At 37.3% G+C, this 18,765-nt stretch overlaps 1 protein-coding gene across 1 annotated transcript in view; it reads left to right on the top strand.

Moving 5' to 3' along the window:
* Window positions 1-2,873: 2,873 nt before the first annotated feature.
* Window positions 2,874-18,765, top strand: part of CEP85L (centrosomal protein 85L) — a gene marked incomplete at its 5' end in the record, with an annotated part of 99,922 nt that continues 84,030 nt past the window's right edge. Inside the window, one exon of the mRNA XM_085318747.1 lies at window positions 2,874-3,072. Coding sequence (XP_085174873.1) covers window positions 2,874-3,072 — 199 coding nt within the window. The remainder of the gene's footprint in view (window positions 3,073-18,765) is intronic.

Below are 18,765 nucleotides of genomic sequence, written 5' to 3'. Positions count from 1 at the left end.
TGTTCAGATGAGGTGTGCTGTGTTTCAGTTTGTGCCTGTTGCCTCCTGTCCCCGTTCCTGTTGTGCTGGCAAGTCCTTCTGAACCTAAGCTTCAGCCCTGTGCTTGCAGCTTGGTGTGTCTGCAAGCTGTGTGCATATAGGTGTACAACTGAGAATGAATTACAGTAGGGTGTTCTGTCATGCTCTGTATTTCTTCAACTCACACTACTTGCAGAGATTCTGATGGGGATGAGTATCTGCCCCCTCAGTATGTCTTTTTGGTAGGACTAGTTGCACATAGTGTTACCTGTTCTCCTGTTCTGGGATATTTTGTAACAGGCACAATCTGGAACATGTGAAATTTCAGTTAGATAAACGGAAAATGTGTTTACAAATGCTGGAACAAGCTGCCCAGAGAGGTTGTAAAATCTCTATCCCTGGGTACGCCCAAGACTCAGTGGGATGTGGCCCTGAGCAACCTGCTCTAATTAGACCTGCTTTGAGGAAAGGTAGAACTAGCTGACCTCTGGAGGTCTCTCCCAACCTAGATTATTCTAAGTTATTTTCAGCTTTTATTGCCCCAAAGTTTCACCAAGATCAAAAATATCCCTCCCTTTTTGGAGGCACTTTATAGGTAGCTGTAGGTCAGTTTAGGCAAGTAGTGAATGTCTGTCTAACCAAGAGGTCTGAATTTGACACTTAATACTACCGCTACAGCATACTAAATCAACACAGTATTATCTGCTGCATAAATATTAAATGCCATAAGGGCTGAAATGTCAACAAAGAAGCATATTGGATGAAGAACACGATAAAAAGTGAATGAAACAAAATTGCTCTTCTATAAAAGTATTTAAGTGTCTTCTAAATCAGAACTGTCTCTGACTTAGTAAGTTTGGGCTCCTRTAAGTCAACTTCTGCTGGAATAGCTAGACCCAGCTTGAGCAGTATGAAGTGGGGTTGCTGGAGAAAATACAGATATTTGGGGGGGATGGGGTGGGATCGTTTTTCCCTTCAAAGCAGTTAGAATGTTTAGTGAAAGAGTTGTTGGGTGGTAGGAGTGGAAGAAACATCCCTATTTCCCACTAACTGTATGTGAAACTACCACATTTCAGTACCTCAGGTGCTGACACAGAGGGTGGTAGGAAGAACGGCGTTCCCTTGGGCGCGTTGGCCGGGCCCTCTTACCAGGTGGGACTGATGAGCCGCAGACAGTGGCATTCTTGTCTGGTTTCTTTGGTTTCATCTTTTGCTACCTGACCCTTAGACCTGAAACTACTTCATGGGATGATTAGGAATGAGGGTGCCCATGCAAGAGGCTTTGGAGAGGAAAAGTGAAAAGCGCAAGGAAGAAAATACAGAACACTGCGCAAGGAAGGATGGCTGGAATGGAAGGAAGGTGAAGGAGCGATAGATGCTGAAGGCTGTGGGAAAAGACAGGAAAGTGCGTTACAGAAAAGAGTGGTAACTACAAGAGGGAATGAGACGAATGAGAGATAGTATGGCAGACGCATACTTAAAGCCTCCAGCAACCCACCTACAGAAAGTAGTGTGTCTTAAATGTCATGTTGTAATTAAATAGTGCATACAGTAATGAAGTATCTCTTGTATTCCTCAATTTGGAAGAAGCTCAAAGAGGAGCTGTTCTCACTCTGGCTGGCTGATCTAGTGATTTACCTGCTAAATGGTGTGTGTGTGTGTGTATTACATTTATTTTATATATTTATAATATTTTTTATATGTGTGTGTGTGTGTTGCACAAAAATTTTTTTTTTAAATCCTCTTCTGAACTACTTAGTTTAATGGGAAACAAAATTAGCTGAAATCAGCAATGAACTGCTGCTGTTGTGGTGGCAAATTCTGTTATTTTGGATGGGCGCTGCTGAAAATGTTTTTTTTTTTTTTTTAAAAAAAAAAAAGTCCACACATAGCATAAGGGAGGACTGTATGTGAACTGATACTTCTTCATGAGTCACTTCCTGTTGAAAGTATTACGCAAAGATAATGGTTAGAGGGAATGTGCGTGTGTGATTATTTATAAAATCAAATGCAGGCTATCTATTTTTTTTTTTTAACATGGCTCCCTGGAATGAAGCACAAATGTGGCAGTCAATATTCTGCCTTTAAATAATGCTCAGATTTGTATATTGGTGTTAGAATAATTTTCATAGTTCTCTGGAGTTGCAATCTGTGTGCTTTCATTTGTTCTTTGATTATAAAATAGGCAACATTTTCAAAAAATCCTTGAATGGCAGAACTATTTGCTAATCTGAATTTAGAACTGAATCTTTTAACTGTTATAAAAAAAAAAAAAAATCAAAATAACCAAAATGAAACAAACCGCTAGACTTATAGATGTCTTACGAATACAGCTTGTGTGCAAGCAGTATGTCCTGCTTGAGTTAGTAGTCCATTTTTTGATAACATTGGTATCTGAAGTCATTTACTAATTTTCAGTGTCATCAAAAATTTTTTTTTTCTGTTAACCGTTTCATTGATGGTTTACTTTGTCTAGACTGTGTACTACTCATGTCGTTTGAAATGACTCTTTATTTTTCAATAGCAAAATCTACTAGTTTCTGTTCCTAAAACTCCTTCACCTCTGTCTGTAGACATATGCTTCCAAAGCAAAATCTTGCTGTGGGTTGAGAATCACTTCAAAGATAGGAAAAGTATGATAAGTAAATTGGTAAAATCAGTGCAAGAATGGTTTAAGGTTCATGTTTTTAAATAATAAAATGTACTTGCTGGAATTTGTTGAGAAACTTCCACTTAACAGATAATTCTAACTAGAAACTCTAAAATGTTGGTGCAGAGTCTGACTTGAGCCTGAACGAGGAAGCAGAGCTCTGTTTTCAGCTTGGCCGGTATTTTGTTATTGACTTCTGTACTGTACCAATAATGATGGACTTCTGACTTCCTTCTTTACAGGCTCAGATTATTCCTCAGTGGCATGGTTACCTGGTACTGAATCCCTCTGGCAGTCCACAAGCGTTTCAACAAGCAGTCAAAGCAATCCTGTCAGAAGACACAGTATAGCTTCCGACAGCGGGGACACTGGGATTGGTACCTCCTGCTCGGACAGTGTGGAAGGTGAGTTGACGTTGTTAGAGTTCAGATATTTCTGGGAGAGAAACAATCTAAAACATTTTAAAGGTGTATTTCTTAAAATATTGATATTTTTCCAAAGCTGTTGAGAGCATGCAGTTATGTTTTTCCTAATTGGATCAAGTCATTGTTTTGGTAAGGGATAATTAATTTTCTTCCACGTGAGTTGTGTTCATTGACTTGCATCTCTGCCTCAAAGCTTTTACTGGTGTTACATCCTTTGATAATTAGAAGAGGTGCCAGATTTGTATGGAGGATTAGTATTTCTTGCTAGAGCTCTTTGATAAGCAGTTGGGGAAAAGTAGAAAAACTGAGAGTTGATAAAAGGACAAAGCTTTCTGGTATTTGTTGTGTGTATCAGCAAAGAAAGCTTACTCATGCAGCTGGGAGGAAAATGGAAGATGTTGTCTTCTCATTTCTTAGTCACTTCTGCTGAGAAATATGTTTACATTTTGTTGCATGGCATTTGGCAGATAGTCAAAGATCTTTAATGTAAATAAATAGTGTCTAAGGATTACCAAAACTCATTTTGGGCAAAGTGACGACTGCTTAAATTTGTTCTTGTTAGGGAGGGGTATGGCCTCTGTGGTAGTGGTGTTTCCATAATATTGCTATCCTCTTTATAGTTGTTGTAATAATTAAGCATGAATGAGGAGGAGACTAGAATAATAGGACTCCAAATTGTCTTCCTTTCCTAGCCTAACTTCCCAGTAAGTTGTTTKTTTTTTCTTTTTTTTTTTCTCTCCAAGAGCGAGATAACAAAAGTTGGACTGTAATAGACTTTTCTCCAGGACCTATCCGTACTTGGTAATTGTAGCTACACAGGATTCTTTTTGCAAAAATTAGGAAGAACAGATTTTTAAGAGTGGATTAAGGGACCCTGAATCAGTATAAGAGATGAAAACATCTACAGGAAGCCTGAGAATTAACAAAGATAGATCTGAATCTGTCAGAGTTAGTCTGTTAGTCTCCTGTGCACATACGGGAATCCTTTCTACCTAGTTGCCTTGAATCTGACATTTGGAAAGTACGTCTGGAGGAGAGCCCGCGCAGCTTGCTTTCAGCTTACTTTTGCCAAAGTTCTAAAAATGAAAGAAATATTTAATTCAATTTTTTTGATGTAAAACTGAAATGTAAAATGTTACTCAATGGGAAGCCTTATTACTCTATTTCCTCCCTCCTCTCCCCCCCCCCCCCCCCCCCAAAAAAAAAAAAAAGTGGAGTAAAACGCTCCCATGGACACTATATGTATACTTACAAGCTGACTTGCCTAAGTGTTGTAGAATAGGGTCCTCCCCCCACCCCCTGAGGGCTTGCCTATTTGAGGGGTGGGAGGAAGGAGAGGAAATGAAATAGCACCTCTTTGTCAGATGTTTCTGTAACTAACAATAGTTGTTCTGTTCCCCTCTTTAATGGGGGGCAGGATGGGACTGATACAGTAACTCTCAAACCACATTTGTTAGTCATATGTTACCAGTTAACTTATAGGTCTATTTGCATGTTTTTAATAGTGTTCTTACAAGCAGCTTTTGAAGTTCCTCATCAGAAAATAAAAAAAAGAGGGGAAAATTTGTTACATCTTGTACACTAATTTTGTGCACCTGGGAGTACTTTGACTATAAGCAATGTTACTGTACCCTTAATCATCAGTTTCCTGCTGCCAGGTTTAAACAACCTGCGATGCTAGAAAAGAAAACCTTAAAGAAAAGGAGGGAAACATAAATGTAAAATGCAAGTTAATGGAAGGAGCGTATGACAAATTTGGAAGTTAAATGTACATACTTTAGTACAAAGTACAGTTGTCTAAGATACCTACTTGTTGGCATCTCTCAAGCCTCCCACCACCATCTCCCAGYTCCAAAATATTGTGATTTCTGTGGGGTTGCCAGGCCAGACTTTTAATTGCAGACTTGATGCTGGCCATCTGCTCTCTGTGTGTTGCTTGGGAAGGAGCCTTTGGGGATTTTGCAGAGAGGAATTTTTTTCACAAGTCAGCAGATCATTACAATTTTTAGCAATGCTCAGAGAATGAAAAGTGGCCTTGCTATTTCCTTTCTACTGAGCCTGCTAAAAATCAAAAGCTGAATTTCAAAGTTAACATTAAACTATTTTRACATTGTAAACTGCAGCTTAGTTCAGTTGTGCAGATGTGTAGTTTAGGAAATACAGTGGTACAGCATATGGAAATCAAATAAATTTTAAGTCTGTTTTCACTGTTTTTCCTTGTATGTTAAATATTCCTCTAAATTCATCTCATAATCCATACCTTATTTCAGGAGCATTCCTTCTGTGAAACTGCAGTAGTRCCAGGTGGCTTGTGTGTTGTGCTTAAAATCTCTGTGGTTTGGAGGGGAGATGGGTTTTGACAAAGCCAATAAGAAATCTTCTGCATTAAAACATATTTCCTTGGTTGTCTGAATGATTTGTGCAAAGGTAGGAAAATTAGGAAATGAAATGACTAGTTGAGTTTCGTTGTTGAAGTTGAGCAATGTTGGTGAGAGCTGGGGGAGGGGAGATGCAGATGCCGAGGGAAGTTTAAAAAGCATAGATGTTGGAATGTTAATTTGAGTAGAACAGGTCTTAAATTCCTAATTCAATGCCGCCTTAATTTAAGGATTCATATAAAAAGGCATTTTTATTTTTGTGTAAAGTACTGTTAATKTATTTTGGTTTTGTTCTTTTCAGTAACTGTTTCTGGATACAGGTAGCTTCTGAGCAAGATAAAAATAATTACAGTGCTCTATATGGAACAGGAGGAAGAGATTTTGGTACAGTCTTTCCAGGTACTTTCCTTTTTAAACTTCCCTTTACTTGTAAATCAACTTTAATATTACCATTTTTATACAAGTCTGACTGAATAATTCAATCCTGGGCAGTGATTGCAGTGGATCTTTAGAAAAATCTCCCCCCCTTTTTTTTTCTTTAATAAAAGAAATGTAATGTAGAGCCCTGTGAAACTGGAAACTTCCTTGCACTTCTGGAAGAAGAGGATGTGTTCAGGAAGAATCGTGTATGTAAATTTAATTTCCAAATCTGTCATATGCTCCAGCAACTATCAGTGAAGACTATCAGAAGTGTCTTTGTTTTCTGCTTTCCTTTTCTCTGGCAATTCTGAAATAAGCAGACACAAAATTTATAGCCTATCTTTAATAGGGACAAAAGATAACCTCCCAACATCAAGCAGCTGATGGCTACACTGTGTGTGTATCTTTGGATATAGACTCTCTCCTGAACTGAAGGCATGGCCAAAAGATTATCATTACTTTTTCAGAACTGAAGCTAAAAGAAGAAACAAGGGTAGTAGGAGGTGRATGGCAGAAAAAAAACCCTCTTTGGTGGAAAAAATGGAGGTCTGAAAATACTGTCACTTACAGGATCTTGTGTCTTATCTTTGTGCAACTTGAAACTTTTTCAAGTGGAAACAGATTTCAGAAAGTGCTGTAAAACTAGATAATTTTTTGATGTAGGAAACTTGGTGGTAAACTTCTGAATTACGACTCTTCTACTTTTCTGATCACTTAAAGTGCACATTCCAAATTAAATTGCTTCTGTTACCTGTTAAAATGTGTATTTGGGGGAAAAAGTACGATACGGTGTGGAAATATACAACACATTCATGAAACATRAGTGTTTCTTAGCTCTAGCTGCATTAATAACACTTGCACTTCCATTAGTAATCATTGTACACCTATACTAGGCTTCAGAACAGTCTGGATATCACCGCTCTTCCGTTACCATTTACATAAGAAGCTTGAAGCCTATAATTTTAAGCATTTTTCAGACTTTATTTTGGGCACCTAAGCTATGTCTCAGGGGCTCATTAGAAGTGGAAAGGGCTGTAAATTTCAGCAGAGCCCTTTCCTAGAACCGGTGTCTGACTTTGGCCTTTAAGACACAAGGGATATGTACTAGACTGATGTGGCAAGATACAGGGTTCAGTGTTCTGGCAAAAGACTTTTTTTTCCTGGCAGATAAATTTTTGCAGTAGAAAGATCCTTATAAATTATATCTCCTGCTCTTTTAGTAAATATGGTTTTTGGACTGCCATTTGTGGTTGCAAGTGAATAGGCATGAAAATTTATATAACTTTGTGCTTTTCTGGAAGAGAGAGATCTGCTGCAGAAGGCAGAGCTGTCACTTTTTTGAGGATTTGGTGTTCTGCTAGTTTGTTTTAACTTTTTAAACTAAGCCTCACAAAATGCTGATTGAAGAAAGTTGAGTAAGTGTGCCTGTTTTCATAGAGAAGACTGAATAAATGTGGCCTGTTAAACTAAGGAACAGTGTCCTAAATGGTTATATATAGAGGTTGCCTTTGGAAGGGGAATTTCACAAGTGATGGTTTGGGGAATATCATAGACTTGATGTAGCATGCTTGATATGTTGTTGCTGCTGCATTCTGCATAGACATGACTTCTCTGGAATATTTAAATGATAGAGTAGGAAATTGTTTTAGTGTTACAAGGCCCAGAGGAATCTCTTGTCTCACTTTGAGCTGAATTTGTTATCTTTTAAACTTATTAAAAAAATCTAATTAGTTCAATTTAATTGCAGTGCTTCTTGATGCACCGGGGAACGTGGTGCAGTCAGCTCTGAAGTTATTTTGTTTTGCTATTTCAAGCCTTCCTCCTCCAGCAGCTCCTCTGCATAATATTCCGCAATCTTTTTATTAAGCAAATACCTAAAAGTTAGTAAGTTATGTTCAATAACTTAGTCAAAGATAGAGTTGAATTTCAGCAAACAAAATGTAATTATGAATAACTTTGAGGTGTTACTGCATTGTTCAGTTTTGTGCTAAAGAACCAAGGTGGGCGTGAGAACATACGTGGGCAAGTATTACTGATTTTTGCTGTCTGTTTTAATGCAAGTCAGTATCATACAAGAGYACAAGGATCTTGGATTTTGAGAGCTGACAAGTGCCCTCTTTGCTTGTTGTCTTTTGGGTTTGATAATTTTGGAATGTGATGCATTTTTAGAAAAACTTCTGAATTTCTAGAGCTTGGCGAGTAGTGGCATAAGTTTGGTAGAGTAGCTCCACTTTTTGGAGGGAAGCAAATAATGAAGTTGGAGCTGTTCTTGCTCGGGTTTCTTCCTCCTCACTTGCCGAGTCTCGCGTTCTGCAGCCGTGTGCTGCCTGCTAAGAGCCAGGCTTGTTGCCTTACTGGGATGTTATCTATCCTGACAATCAGAAATGCACGCTTTGCTGAAACCTACATTAAACTTTCTTCCAGAAGAGATACCGTCATCCCTCGATAAAAGGAAAGAGTCTGTATTTCTGAGGGAAACAAGTTTTTAATAGTCAAGGTTTTGATTGATTGTTTTGGGGGAGGGGAGCTGGTAGAGTTTGACCAAAATGTAAATATGGGTTATTTATTATAAAACATTATCAGGATTTAAAGGATAGGAAAAAATGATGCTAAGAAGTTTCCAGTAAAAAAGGACCTGAGGAAATTGCCTCAAATGACTGTAGTACTCCCTATGTAAACTTGCGTACTTTGAATTTGAAATGAGACTATACTAAAGGCATTCAGTGGTTCCTCATGTGAACGCATACTGCAAAGAGAAATAGGTACTGCTTTAACTTCATATTTCAGCTTCTCTCCTGATAGTTTCCCCATATGAACAAGCTCTTAGTATGCACATGCTCAGTGTGCCTCATATAAAAATTATGAGCAGGATTTTTTTTTTCCTGATAGTGAGTGTATTTATGCCCATTAAACTTGGTGAATTCTGCCTTTCATTTTTTTGTTAACATTAGTACCTGATTTTTAAAATAACTATTCCTGTTTAATTTAATTGGAAATAACTTGATGAAAATAAAATGTGCTTACTTAGRATATGGCAGTATTTACTGTAATATGTACAAAAATTTGTTTCTATCWTACATACTTTGGAAACTTATGCAGCTCTTTGAATATAATGAATGTGGTTCAGATGGTGAAGAAATATAAGGGTATGTGAGAAGCTAATGTGCTAAATATGGACCCTGTCCACACAACACATGTTGAAATGAAAATTGATTGTGCTCTTGGAAAAAAAAATGACTTTAATGCAGCCTTCAGACATTTAGAGTTGTCTTAAATAGCTGCATTAGAACAAGAAATGTGTGCATTTGATAATCTAAGCCTTGGCATAGCCATCAAATTAACTGTATGTAATCATGCAGCTGTCAGACAAGAAGRCTCTTGCTCTTAATCTATACAGATAAGCATTTCCATTCTCGAGGGAGTTTTGGTGTCATGTCATTCTCCCCTTCTTCCTTCCGCCCTGTAAAAGTGAATTCCTGTTTTAAGGGAATGAAATAAAATGGAACTTTTCCCTCGTAAGGATGTCCTTTCTTCCCGCCTCCCTGTTCTCCTTCACTAATCTTTTACTTTTTTCTCAGAGTAAAGAGTACAATGATTTAATATTTACTCATATGCACAGTGCAGCTTCTGCTACTTAAGGGTGGGTCTCTAAAACTAAATCTGTGTAAGCCTTAAAAACAGCAAACAGTTTCTGGGTAGGTGGTCACATGAAACACCAATTTAGACTTCACCTTGGCCAGCATTACTTCTCTAGGGGAGTTATTTTTAATAAGTTGTGTAATCCGTATCTCTTGCAGTGTGGTGTGTATCTGGTGTTCCGGTGGGAAAACTGGCTTTAAAGCTAACCCGAGGAGGTTCATATCAAGCTCTTGTCAATACTTAGGTTAACGTTATGGGGCCTAGGTGCGCTAAGCTAAGCATGAGAAATTTTATGGAGGACTTTGCRCGTGTCCTTGTTACTGTTGTATCAAAAGAAAGCTCTTGCATGCATTTTTGTACCTTGGCATCTCCTGGAGCATAACAGGAATGAGATTAGAGATCAGTTTTGGAGAACTGCAAGAGGAAAATTTTGAACCTTAAACTATCTGTGTATGAACACTGGAAGAACATTGTGTAACTACTCAGTTTCTAATGTATATATTTAAATAAATTCAAGCAGCATTTGCAGCCTTCTGTGAAAGAAAAAAAAACCCACATGACTCCTTTTTAATCCAGTTACCACTATAAATGAAGYAGTGAAAGTACTGATAGACCACAGTCATTTGGGATGTAGGCAGTGAGTGGCTTAGCCTCCTGCTGAGCACGGAAAGGGCTGCTGGTGCTGACTGGCCTTGTGGCTCTTGACTTGGCAGAGAAGACTGGTTGTTGCCCCTGTAGAAAGGTTTGGAAAAACTTGTTTTTTAACAGCTTTACACCACCACCTAATTCTGGAGGACTTTTTCTTTGCTCTTGGTCTTCATTCAAAAGGTCTGTTGCTATCTTAGTGATTAGGCAGAGATGATAYTCTTTTTCTTTTTTTGTATAAAGTTAGTGTTTAATATTGCCTTTTATTTTAGCTCTGATTTCAGTGTAGTGATAATGATTTGTGTTCTTTTTTTTTTTAAAAAAACATTTGAAATAGAATGTAAATAAAAAATCCTACCTGTTAAAATCATTTTCAGAACCTCATTTGTGTTTCTCTGTGCTCAGGTGGACTTTTTAGATGAATTTCAGCAGCAATAAGGACAGTAGTGAACTAGAACAGTGCACTGAGCACCCTTGCATGAAGCGTGTTTACTCCCTTGATCTCACTTCCTTCTTTACCAGCTTCCTTCAGGCTAGGGGAAGTGTGTGTATATGAAAGAGAAGAATGTGCATGTTGAGCAGCAAAGGAAGAATGTGAGTAGCTACCCGAGGTTTTAGGTTGTATGTAGCAGTTCTGACTTGCGGTTGGGAGCAAATTGAAAGGAGGGAGGAGAATAAAAACCCCCAAATTCTGGGCAGACAGGCAACCATCCTTTCAATTTGCAGTAACATCTCTAAAATGACGGTTGGTAACAGCAGATTTGTGTGTTTTCAGACAGAATAGGTGAAGGTCCGTTACTTTTATGTGTTGGCTTTCTTTGAGACTAAACATCTAAAACATCTGTTTCATTTTTAAAGCAGTTATTTTTTACAACAATACTTTTATCTTTTGACCATCTTAAATGGTTCTTACAGAATCAAACTTTGAAGAATTTTTGATTTTTTTTTTTTCACATCAAATGCAAAGATGGTAAAAGAAATGTTTATTTTCTTTCTATCTTTTTTTTTCCTCCTTTTAAAGGGCTGACATGGCAAACTTTTGCTGTGACAATAATTGCATGTGTGTCAGCTGCAGTCGAGGAAGGCTGCATTGCAGAAGTGTAGTCAGCTGGGCAGAGGTCATTTCATTGCCACTGAAAGGGAGCAACTCTTCATTCTACAAAGTTTCTTTTAAATGTACCCTTGCTAATATTCTTTTACATTATGTAGAGCTATCGACAGTCTTCTCATTATAGTTTAACTTCCTTCATAGTTCTTCAAGTTTTKAGGTGTTGTATTAAAATGTGGTATACATGTTGTTTCTTACTCATTCAGACTGGAAAGATCGCTAGAACATGTAATTTGAGATAAGCAGAGTTTGCAATAATCAAAGGAAGAGAGTAGATGATAGCCTAAAAGGATTTGTTAATTGAGAAGGAGAATCTTGGTTTATTCTATGTAACCAGTAATTTTATTTTAGGTATTGCTACAGTAATAAGATGCTCTCTTAAAAAAAGGTTTTTTCTCCCTTTAAATGTAGATATTGGTTTTCAGGAGTATTGTAGTCCTGAGAAAGTATGCAATAAATGAGATGTCATCTTCCCTTTGCGAAAAGGAAGTTGCAAGAGAGACTGCAATCACCTGTGAGCCATGGCGTTAAATAACTTTTCTGCTCTGTAGTTTTTGTTTCCAGGGGATTTTTAAAGCCCCTAGAGCTGATGGTTGTATTCTGTCACTGTCACATTGTTTGTAGTCTCACRTTGTTCGTAAGGGTTGCTTTTAGTTTAGCCTGGCCATAGCTGGAATGCGTGACTCTTTCACAGCCTCCTCCTGCAGGATCGGAGTGCTACCATGAAACTTSATTTCAGGTTTGGAGAACTTGAGGAATGGTGTCTTGTCTTCAGTTACACTTGCCTATAGGTAGTAGCTAATTTGTCCAAGTGCATCATGATGACACAGACCTCCAGCTCTGAAAGAGAGCATGTCTAACAGGAAAATGATGCCTCCTAGTTCAAAGCACTACTGTATTTTCAACTAAAATACAAAAAGGTAAAAATACTATCAGTACTATGTCATTAATTAATTGTAAATGGAAGTATTTGATACTGAAGAAAATTGAACAATAATGGGGTGCTAAAGGGAATTGGTTCATTATTGGAGAAAACACTTTCCATTGGTATTGTTAGTTTAAGTGGATTGGATTTCTTGGTCTGATGGCTCATAAGTTTACTTCCCCCAGCCTCCCGCAGTAGTAAATTTCTCCTTGCACCACATCTCCAAGAAGTTTTTTAATTCAAAATCTAGTTGCGTTTAAAGAAGAATCAGTATGAATAAATCAGTATGAATAAATCAGGAGAACAGAGACTCCCAAGATGATGTTTCTGCATTTGAAATTTAGCTTTAAAGCTGTGTACAAAAGATCAATGTAAACACTATGTTTTAAAATATCTGAAGGAGAAGAAAAAGTCAGAACAAAGTCTTCGATATAGMAAATGTGGAAACAAGCCTTTCTTGTCCACGTTTTCCTAACTCCAGATGAACTCTTTATTGCATTCATTGGGTGGCACCAAGTGACCTGTTTGGAACATCAGCAGTTGGTGTATATGGGTTTAGAACTGGGTTGAATTGAACTTTTTGCTTAAGATGTGTTTTCTTTTTTCATTGTTAAGAACTAAACAGTATCAGCAGTGTTCATACTGCTTAAAAAAGGAGAAGAGGGGAGGCAATGMAAAACCGGAGGCTCTTTGTTGCTTCCTGACAGCCAGATGCTCAGGGAAATACAGCAATAACTAATCTTTTGATTTGGAGTGAGAATTGGRACCCTTTTCCTCTTCTCCCTGTTTCACTTGAAAGAGTCTCTTCTCACCTCTGTAACCTCATAATAAAAGAGCAAAAGGAATGGTGCCGCAGACACAAGGCATCTGAATATGCTTGAGGTTTAAGCCAGTTGCTAAGAAAATGGAAGGTTATATTTTTTTTAATTAAAAAAAAAAATTTTTTGTGGCTTGATCACTTAGCAGTATTACTGTGAAAAAATAATATTTAAGCTTTGAAAGAGTGAATCTGAAAGGCAAATATTTTTATTTTGATAGTAAGTCTTCTATGCGATTTCTTTGAACCCCTCAGTTTTCTGCTTGTGATGCTTTTTATTTTTCTTAAAATTCAGTTTCAGGTTAGGTCTCTTTTGGCTGGATATAGATCCTCTGCATGCTTTTGTTAGGAGTGAAATCTGCTTGGAACGTGGAAGTTTAGATTTGTCCTGTAGGCAGCAGAACACACCCTGGCCATTGTGAGAAGAAACTTTGTTTCTTTTTTCTTTTTTTTAAAAATAAAATTTTAAACAACCCACAAGCAAAAAACATACCTTTTACTGTGAAATCCTTAAATGCTTCCTCCCCTACCACAACACTGTAAGCCAAATCCTCTGTGATGAAGTGACCATATGTAGGCTCTGTGAAGGTTTGTGGCTGGTTTATTTTAAGACCCTCTATTGATAATAAACCTCTTAAAGTATGTACTTACCTCTCGACTATTTCAAAATATTTGGAGAGAAAAAGCTTCCATTAAAGGTGGTTTTCTACTGCAATTTTATGCTTTTGTGCTGTAGTTATCCTRTGTAATTGGTTGAAAATCTTGCGTGTCATTTTGCTTATGAAAACAAAACTTATGTAATGCATAGCTTTTTAGTGAATATTCAGGGTTGTTTTTCTGCACAAAGCCACTTGGAGGCAACTGTATCCAAAAATGTTAGTTGTGAAGACCTAATGACTGTCTTGTGTGTGTGTGTGTGTGTGTGTGTGTATTGTTTTTGTTTCTGATCTTGGTAGCTAATAGAGATTTTTAAAAAGAAAACAAGGGAATTTAGATGTGTATGTAAGAATAAAATTATGTATTACTTTTTAGAGGGGGGAAAAAGTTGCCTGTCAAGAAAAAATGCCATGTGTTTATTCCTTCTACTGGAAAGACTTTATTTGTAGACAGCAGTTAGCTGTGCAGCTTTTTCTAGGTTTCTTTTAATAAGCATGAGAAACAAAATAATGTTTTTCATAGAGAAGATATGTTAGCACTTGGCTCAGTGAAGAAAGCAGTAGGATTTTTGTTTATTTTTTCTTAAAATCTCACAAAGAATTGATAGGCACTTTTAAGGTTAATTTTATATATATATACTGGTGTGATACCATTATGTGGGTAGCGCTGAGATCAAAGATGGTGTTAGGGGTCTGATTCTGTTTCAGTCAGATTAGTAGGAACCTGAGTGCTCCTGTAAAGGGTATAGGAGTAATTTTCTAATTTTAGATATATTTCTTTGTTTAGTGTATGTATAGTACTCCCATGATGTTCAAGAATTGTACCCTCTCCTGTGCACTGTAGTCCCTGCTGCTGCTGCACTTAACTCTTGAAATAGAAAAGCCAATAACAGTAAAATATGCTTGCCAGATGCTTATTTGTTGCACTTATGGATAACAGATGCATAAATTTATCTTTCTGAATGTTACTATTTCACTACGACAATATTTTTCTTGTTCTTCTAGATGACTGGATCTTTTTTGGATTTCTCTTCCTTCCCCCCTCCTCCCCCCCCCCCCCCCCCCCCCCCCCCCGGCCAAAATTTTGCATTGACCATGTATTTTAGCAAGTCTAGATGTAATTAAGCTGAATTTAAGTACTTCTTAAATTTTTTTATTTTTTTAATCCCCTCCCCCCTCTTCCATAATGGATCTTGCAGTGAAGAACATTGCAGGCCTCCCTGTGTTTGAATTGCTACTCTTAAGTATACAAGTGTAGGGAGTGTGTGTGTGTGGTTTTCTTTCTTTTTTTAAAAATTCTTGTTGTGGATCTGTGAATCTTAAGACTAAACATCCTGTATAAGTTTCTTAAATCCTACAGACTATGGTAAAAGGTTAGTGACATGTCCTTTTGTATTGGGGTTTAGCCTGTCACTGTCAAATGCTGAAAATAGCTTGTATATTCAAAAATAGAACATTCTTTTAGACTAACTTAAATGATGGCCTTTATATAAAAAGTGATGTGAGTTGCATATAAAACGAGAGTTTCGGTCTCCCCGTCCATGAATTTTAGTGCAGGAGCACCTAGAGATTCCAGACAGGCTTATATTTATTGTTTTAGCTTATGTACAAATGCTGAAAATAAGACACTTTAACTGGATGAAAGACCTGTTTGGAATAAGCTTTTCCTTGAGAAGTGACACTACTAAAAATATTCCTTTCATCCTCACTACACCAGCTATCTTTATGCAGTCAGTTTTTTGCTATTGACAGCGATGACAAGATTTTAATTCCAACTAGCTTGACTCAAAATGAATTAAAAATACCTTCAGAGTACCTAAGAAGGAACAGAGTGTGATTCACAGGGGTGAAAAAATCATTAGYTGTAGGTCTGCACAAGTGTTGGAGAAAGCTTAGTGGCCAGAAATCTATTGAAGAATAGACTATTAAGAGACAATTAATTATAGAGTTCCAATAATGTGTGATTGTTTTTGTTTTGGCAGCAATAAACTAAAAACTGGCAAATCTGTCTTAGAACTACTTAATAAAAGGAGCATGCTGGTAAAAGATTGACTATTGTAGCATGGTGATACTTTTATTTAACTGTTTTGTATTAACCTGATGCTTAAAAGTGGTACTTTAAAAATTATCATTACACATACGTTTGCCATAGCAATAAGTAAGTGCATGCTACTGGTTTGTGTTTTTAGCTGACTTTCATAGCCTAAAATTAACTTGAATAGATAATAAACTGTAAATTAAGTTCTGTAAACTCCATGTAACTTTCTGCTTTTACATATTCAAAAGCGTTGTTGATCTAGATTATAATTGTTTTCCATTTGGGGGGAGAAMTTTCAAAAAAAATTAAAATACAAATAACATTATTAACATAAGGTAAAGATTGGCCCCTCAAAAAGGTACTTATGCTTATGTGCATCTGATCTCAGAGATGTAGGAAGGACCAGTCTTGAAAGAGAAGCAGGTAGAAGCTTTGAATGTAGGTTCGTAGGAAACCTCGCCTCTCAAGTTCGAGACTTTCACTGTACATTTGTTCTGTTGGTTGGCACTGCTTGTGCAAGAAAAACCTCTTTTTTCCTTGTGTAGACTAGGAGAAAAATAATCATGAATAGGAAAAAAAAATCCTCATGAATGAAACAATAGCAGTTTTTGTGGAGGCTGCTTGGGTTGTTARTGCTTTCTCTGTCCAATATAGCTACCAGAAAACTTGTTAGTGAAGCGATTCATGGCTTCTCTAGAGCTGGAAGTTACTTGCCCTCTGACATACAGTCTGAACTTGATCATCTTTTACCTTAGCTCCCCTTTCAGTTCCGTTGGCTCTGCCAGCTTCAGTCTTCTCCTAAAAGCCAAATCTGTTCAACCCACAATGCTGAAGAAGAATAGGGGGGGGGGGGGAAAAGGCGACCTGAAATAGTCCACAAGATAGACATGCTTTGCACACTCGGACCTTTCTGGGAAACCTGCCTCACTGCAGCAAATGCTCACGTTATCTTGTCCTTCGTGCTTAGGGGGGTAGGCTAGAGGAATTCTGTACCGCGTGCTCAGCTGGATTAGCTTCACTTGCAATTCACAATTGACACAACTGCCCCAGCTGGAACTGTTGTTTTCTTAAYGGTGGTGAAAGTCTGGCCAGCAGCAGCCTATCTGTTCTGTAGTCTTAGACATGACATAACCTCTCAGGATACTAATGGCTCAATTCTCCATGTAAAACTGGTCTTCAGAAACATTTTTTGGCTTAAAAAGAGCAATATGTGGTATAAATAAGAGAAAGAACAGACCTTGATTTAGAGATGTAGGATTTCTGCTCTTAAAATACCTTCATGACAGTGTTACAGTACTAGAGTGCTTACTTTGGTCTTGTTTCCATTGGTAAAATGAGGTCTGTTTGAGAGAGTTTTTTTGTTTTTCTAAATGTAGAGGCTAGTCTCAACAAGTGATATGCAGATGCAGTGTATATCTGTTTTACTGAATGAATAGCCAAAGCTGTAGGTTTTGTGTGTACTTGTGGATTTCTGATTACTTTTTGAATGGAATTTGAGGTGGAATATTTTTGAAGGAATTGAGGAACGTGAAGAATCTGGAGGCTCTTAAACATGTTTTTGGAGTTTGAAAGTTTTGAGAATAGGTATGAATATATATCTCTAGTTATGGCTAAATTTAGTCTGGTAGATTTAAAACTCTGTGCTGTGCCAAGAGGCTGTTCTTATTTACAGTGCTCCCCTGGGAGCAGCATACCTTTAATTTACTGTAGCAGTTGAAAAACATTAATTAAATTGTTACTTACCTGAGCAGGTATTGTTTCAGCTGTTGAGGTATTGGACTTGGTGGAAAGGAGAATGTGATGGGGTTCTGTATTTCATAAGCCATCTGTCAGATTTTGGGAAGCATAGATTTTATTTCTGAAACATTGATCTATGGCACTGGTTAAGTCGCTTCATTTCTCTCATGTGCTTCTATGGGTAGCTTCATGAATGTGCATTATATGAGAGAATTTGTGTGCACATATATACATAATATACTATATTATGTTTATTTTCTTCTAAGATTATTGGCCTACAAAAGCAAAAGTACCAACTAAAAGCTAAAAATAAAGTACAGAAGCACAAGATAACAACTATTTTAGCTTTTTGTTAAGGAACTATTCTTGCATTCAATATTTACAACTATGTTATTGGCACAGTTTTGGTGTTTTCAKTGATCTATCATTTCAATATTGTACTTGTGCCTAAACTGTCTACAGATGCCAGCCCAAGCTGTGAAGGGGAATTTAGCAGCAGTCAATTTTAGAAGTATTTTATGGAATGTGAAACATGTTAGTTTTGGTTTATCAAAAAATCTTCGTGTCAATCTCTTTTAAAGCTGAAGTGCATTAATAACCTATCACTTGAGTGGTGATGTAAAGATCTGTATGTAGCTTCTAAAATTGCTACCCTTTGCAAAGTTTCAGATTTCACCCGGGTAGCTTGGATGGCGGCTGAATGCCGTTACAATTTGCTATGTTAGGGATTTACTGGTACTATTAGGTAACGCTGGGAAAACACATTAGATACTGCATAGCGCAAAATGGCTCTCTGTATTTCTCTGGGGTGAGAGAGGACTTTCATTATTAATATCATTAAAACAGGCTAAATTATTTGCGGGGGAGGTGTTTGTTGTAAGCAGCCAATTCAGAACCTCTGAATTAGGGGTTATGGAGCTGACTTTGTTACTTTATTTCAGAGAGCTAGTCCTGGTAAGTACTCCGTTTTCTCCCACACTATGTTTTTGTGATGTACTTTGTTCCCTGTCTGCTTTGATCAAAAAGTAAGATGTGAAATTGGATCTAGCTTTTTAAGAGTTCTATTTTTAATTTTTGGAACATAGTGTGCTAGTAATACCAGGAACTGAGGTGTTTTCTAATAAGTTGGAGAGCAGAAAAAAAGYAGTTCAGCGGTGCTTTGACCCACACAAAAACAATACAAATGTGCTTGGATACCATAGYGACGAGTACTATAAATACCCAGATAGATGAGCCAGCAACTGGAAATAAAATTATAAACACTGAATTCTTTCCATTATCAAAGGCCATAATTGAAATATTCCCTACT

This window comes from Rhea americana, unplaced genomic scaffold (genome assembly GCF_003343005.1).
Source record: "Rhea americana isolate MKP2758 unplaced genomic scaffold, rheAme1 scaffold_117, whole genome shotgun sequence".
Classification (NCBI taxonomy): Eukaryota; Metazoa; Chordata; class Aves; order Rheiformes; family Rheidae; genus Rhea; species Rhea americana.
The sequence above is the reverse complement of the archived record's forward strand: the minus strand, read 5'-3'. Positions and strand labels throughout refer to the sequence as shown.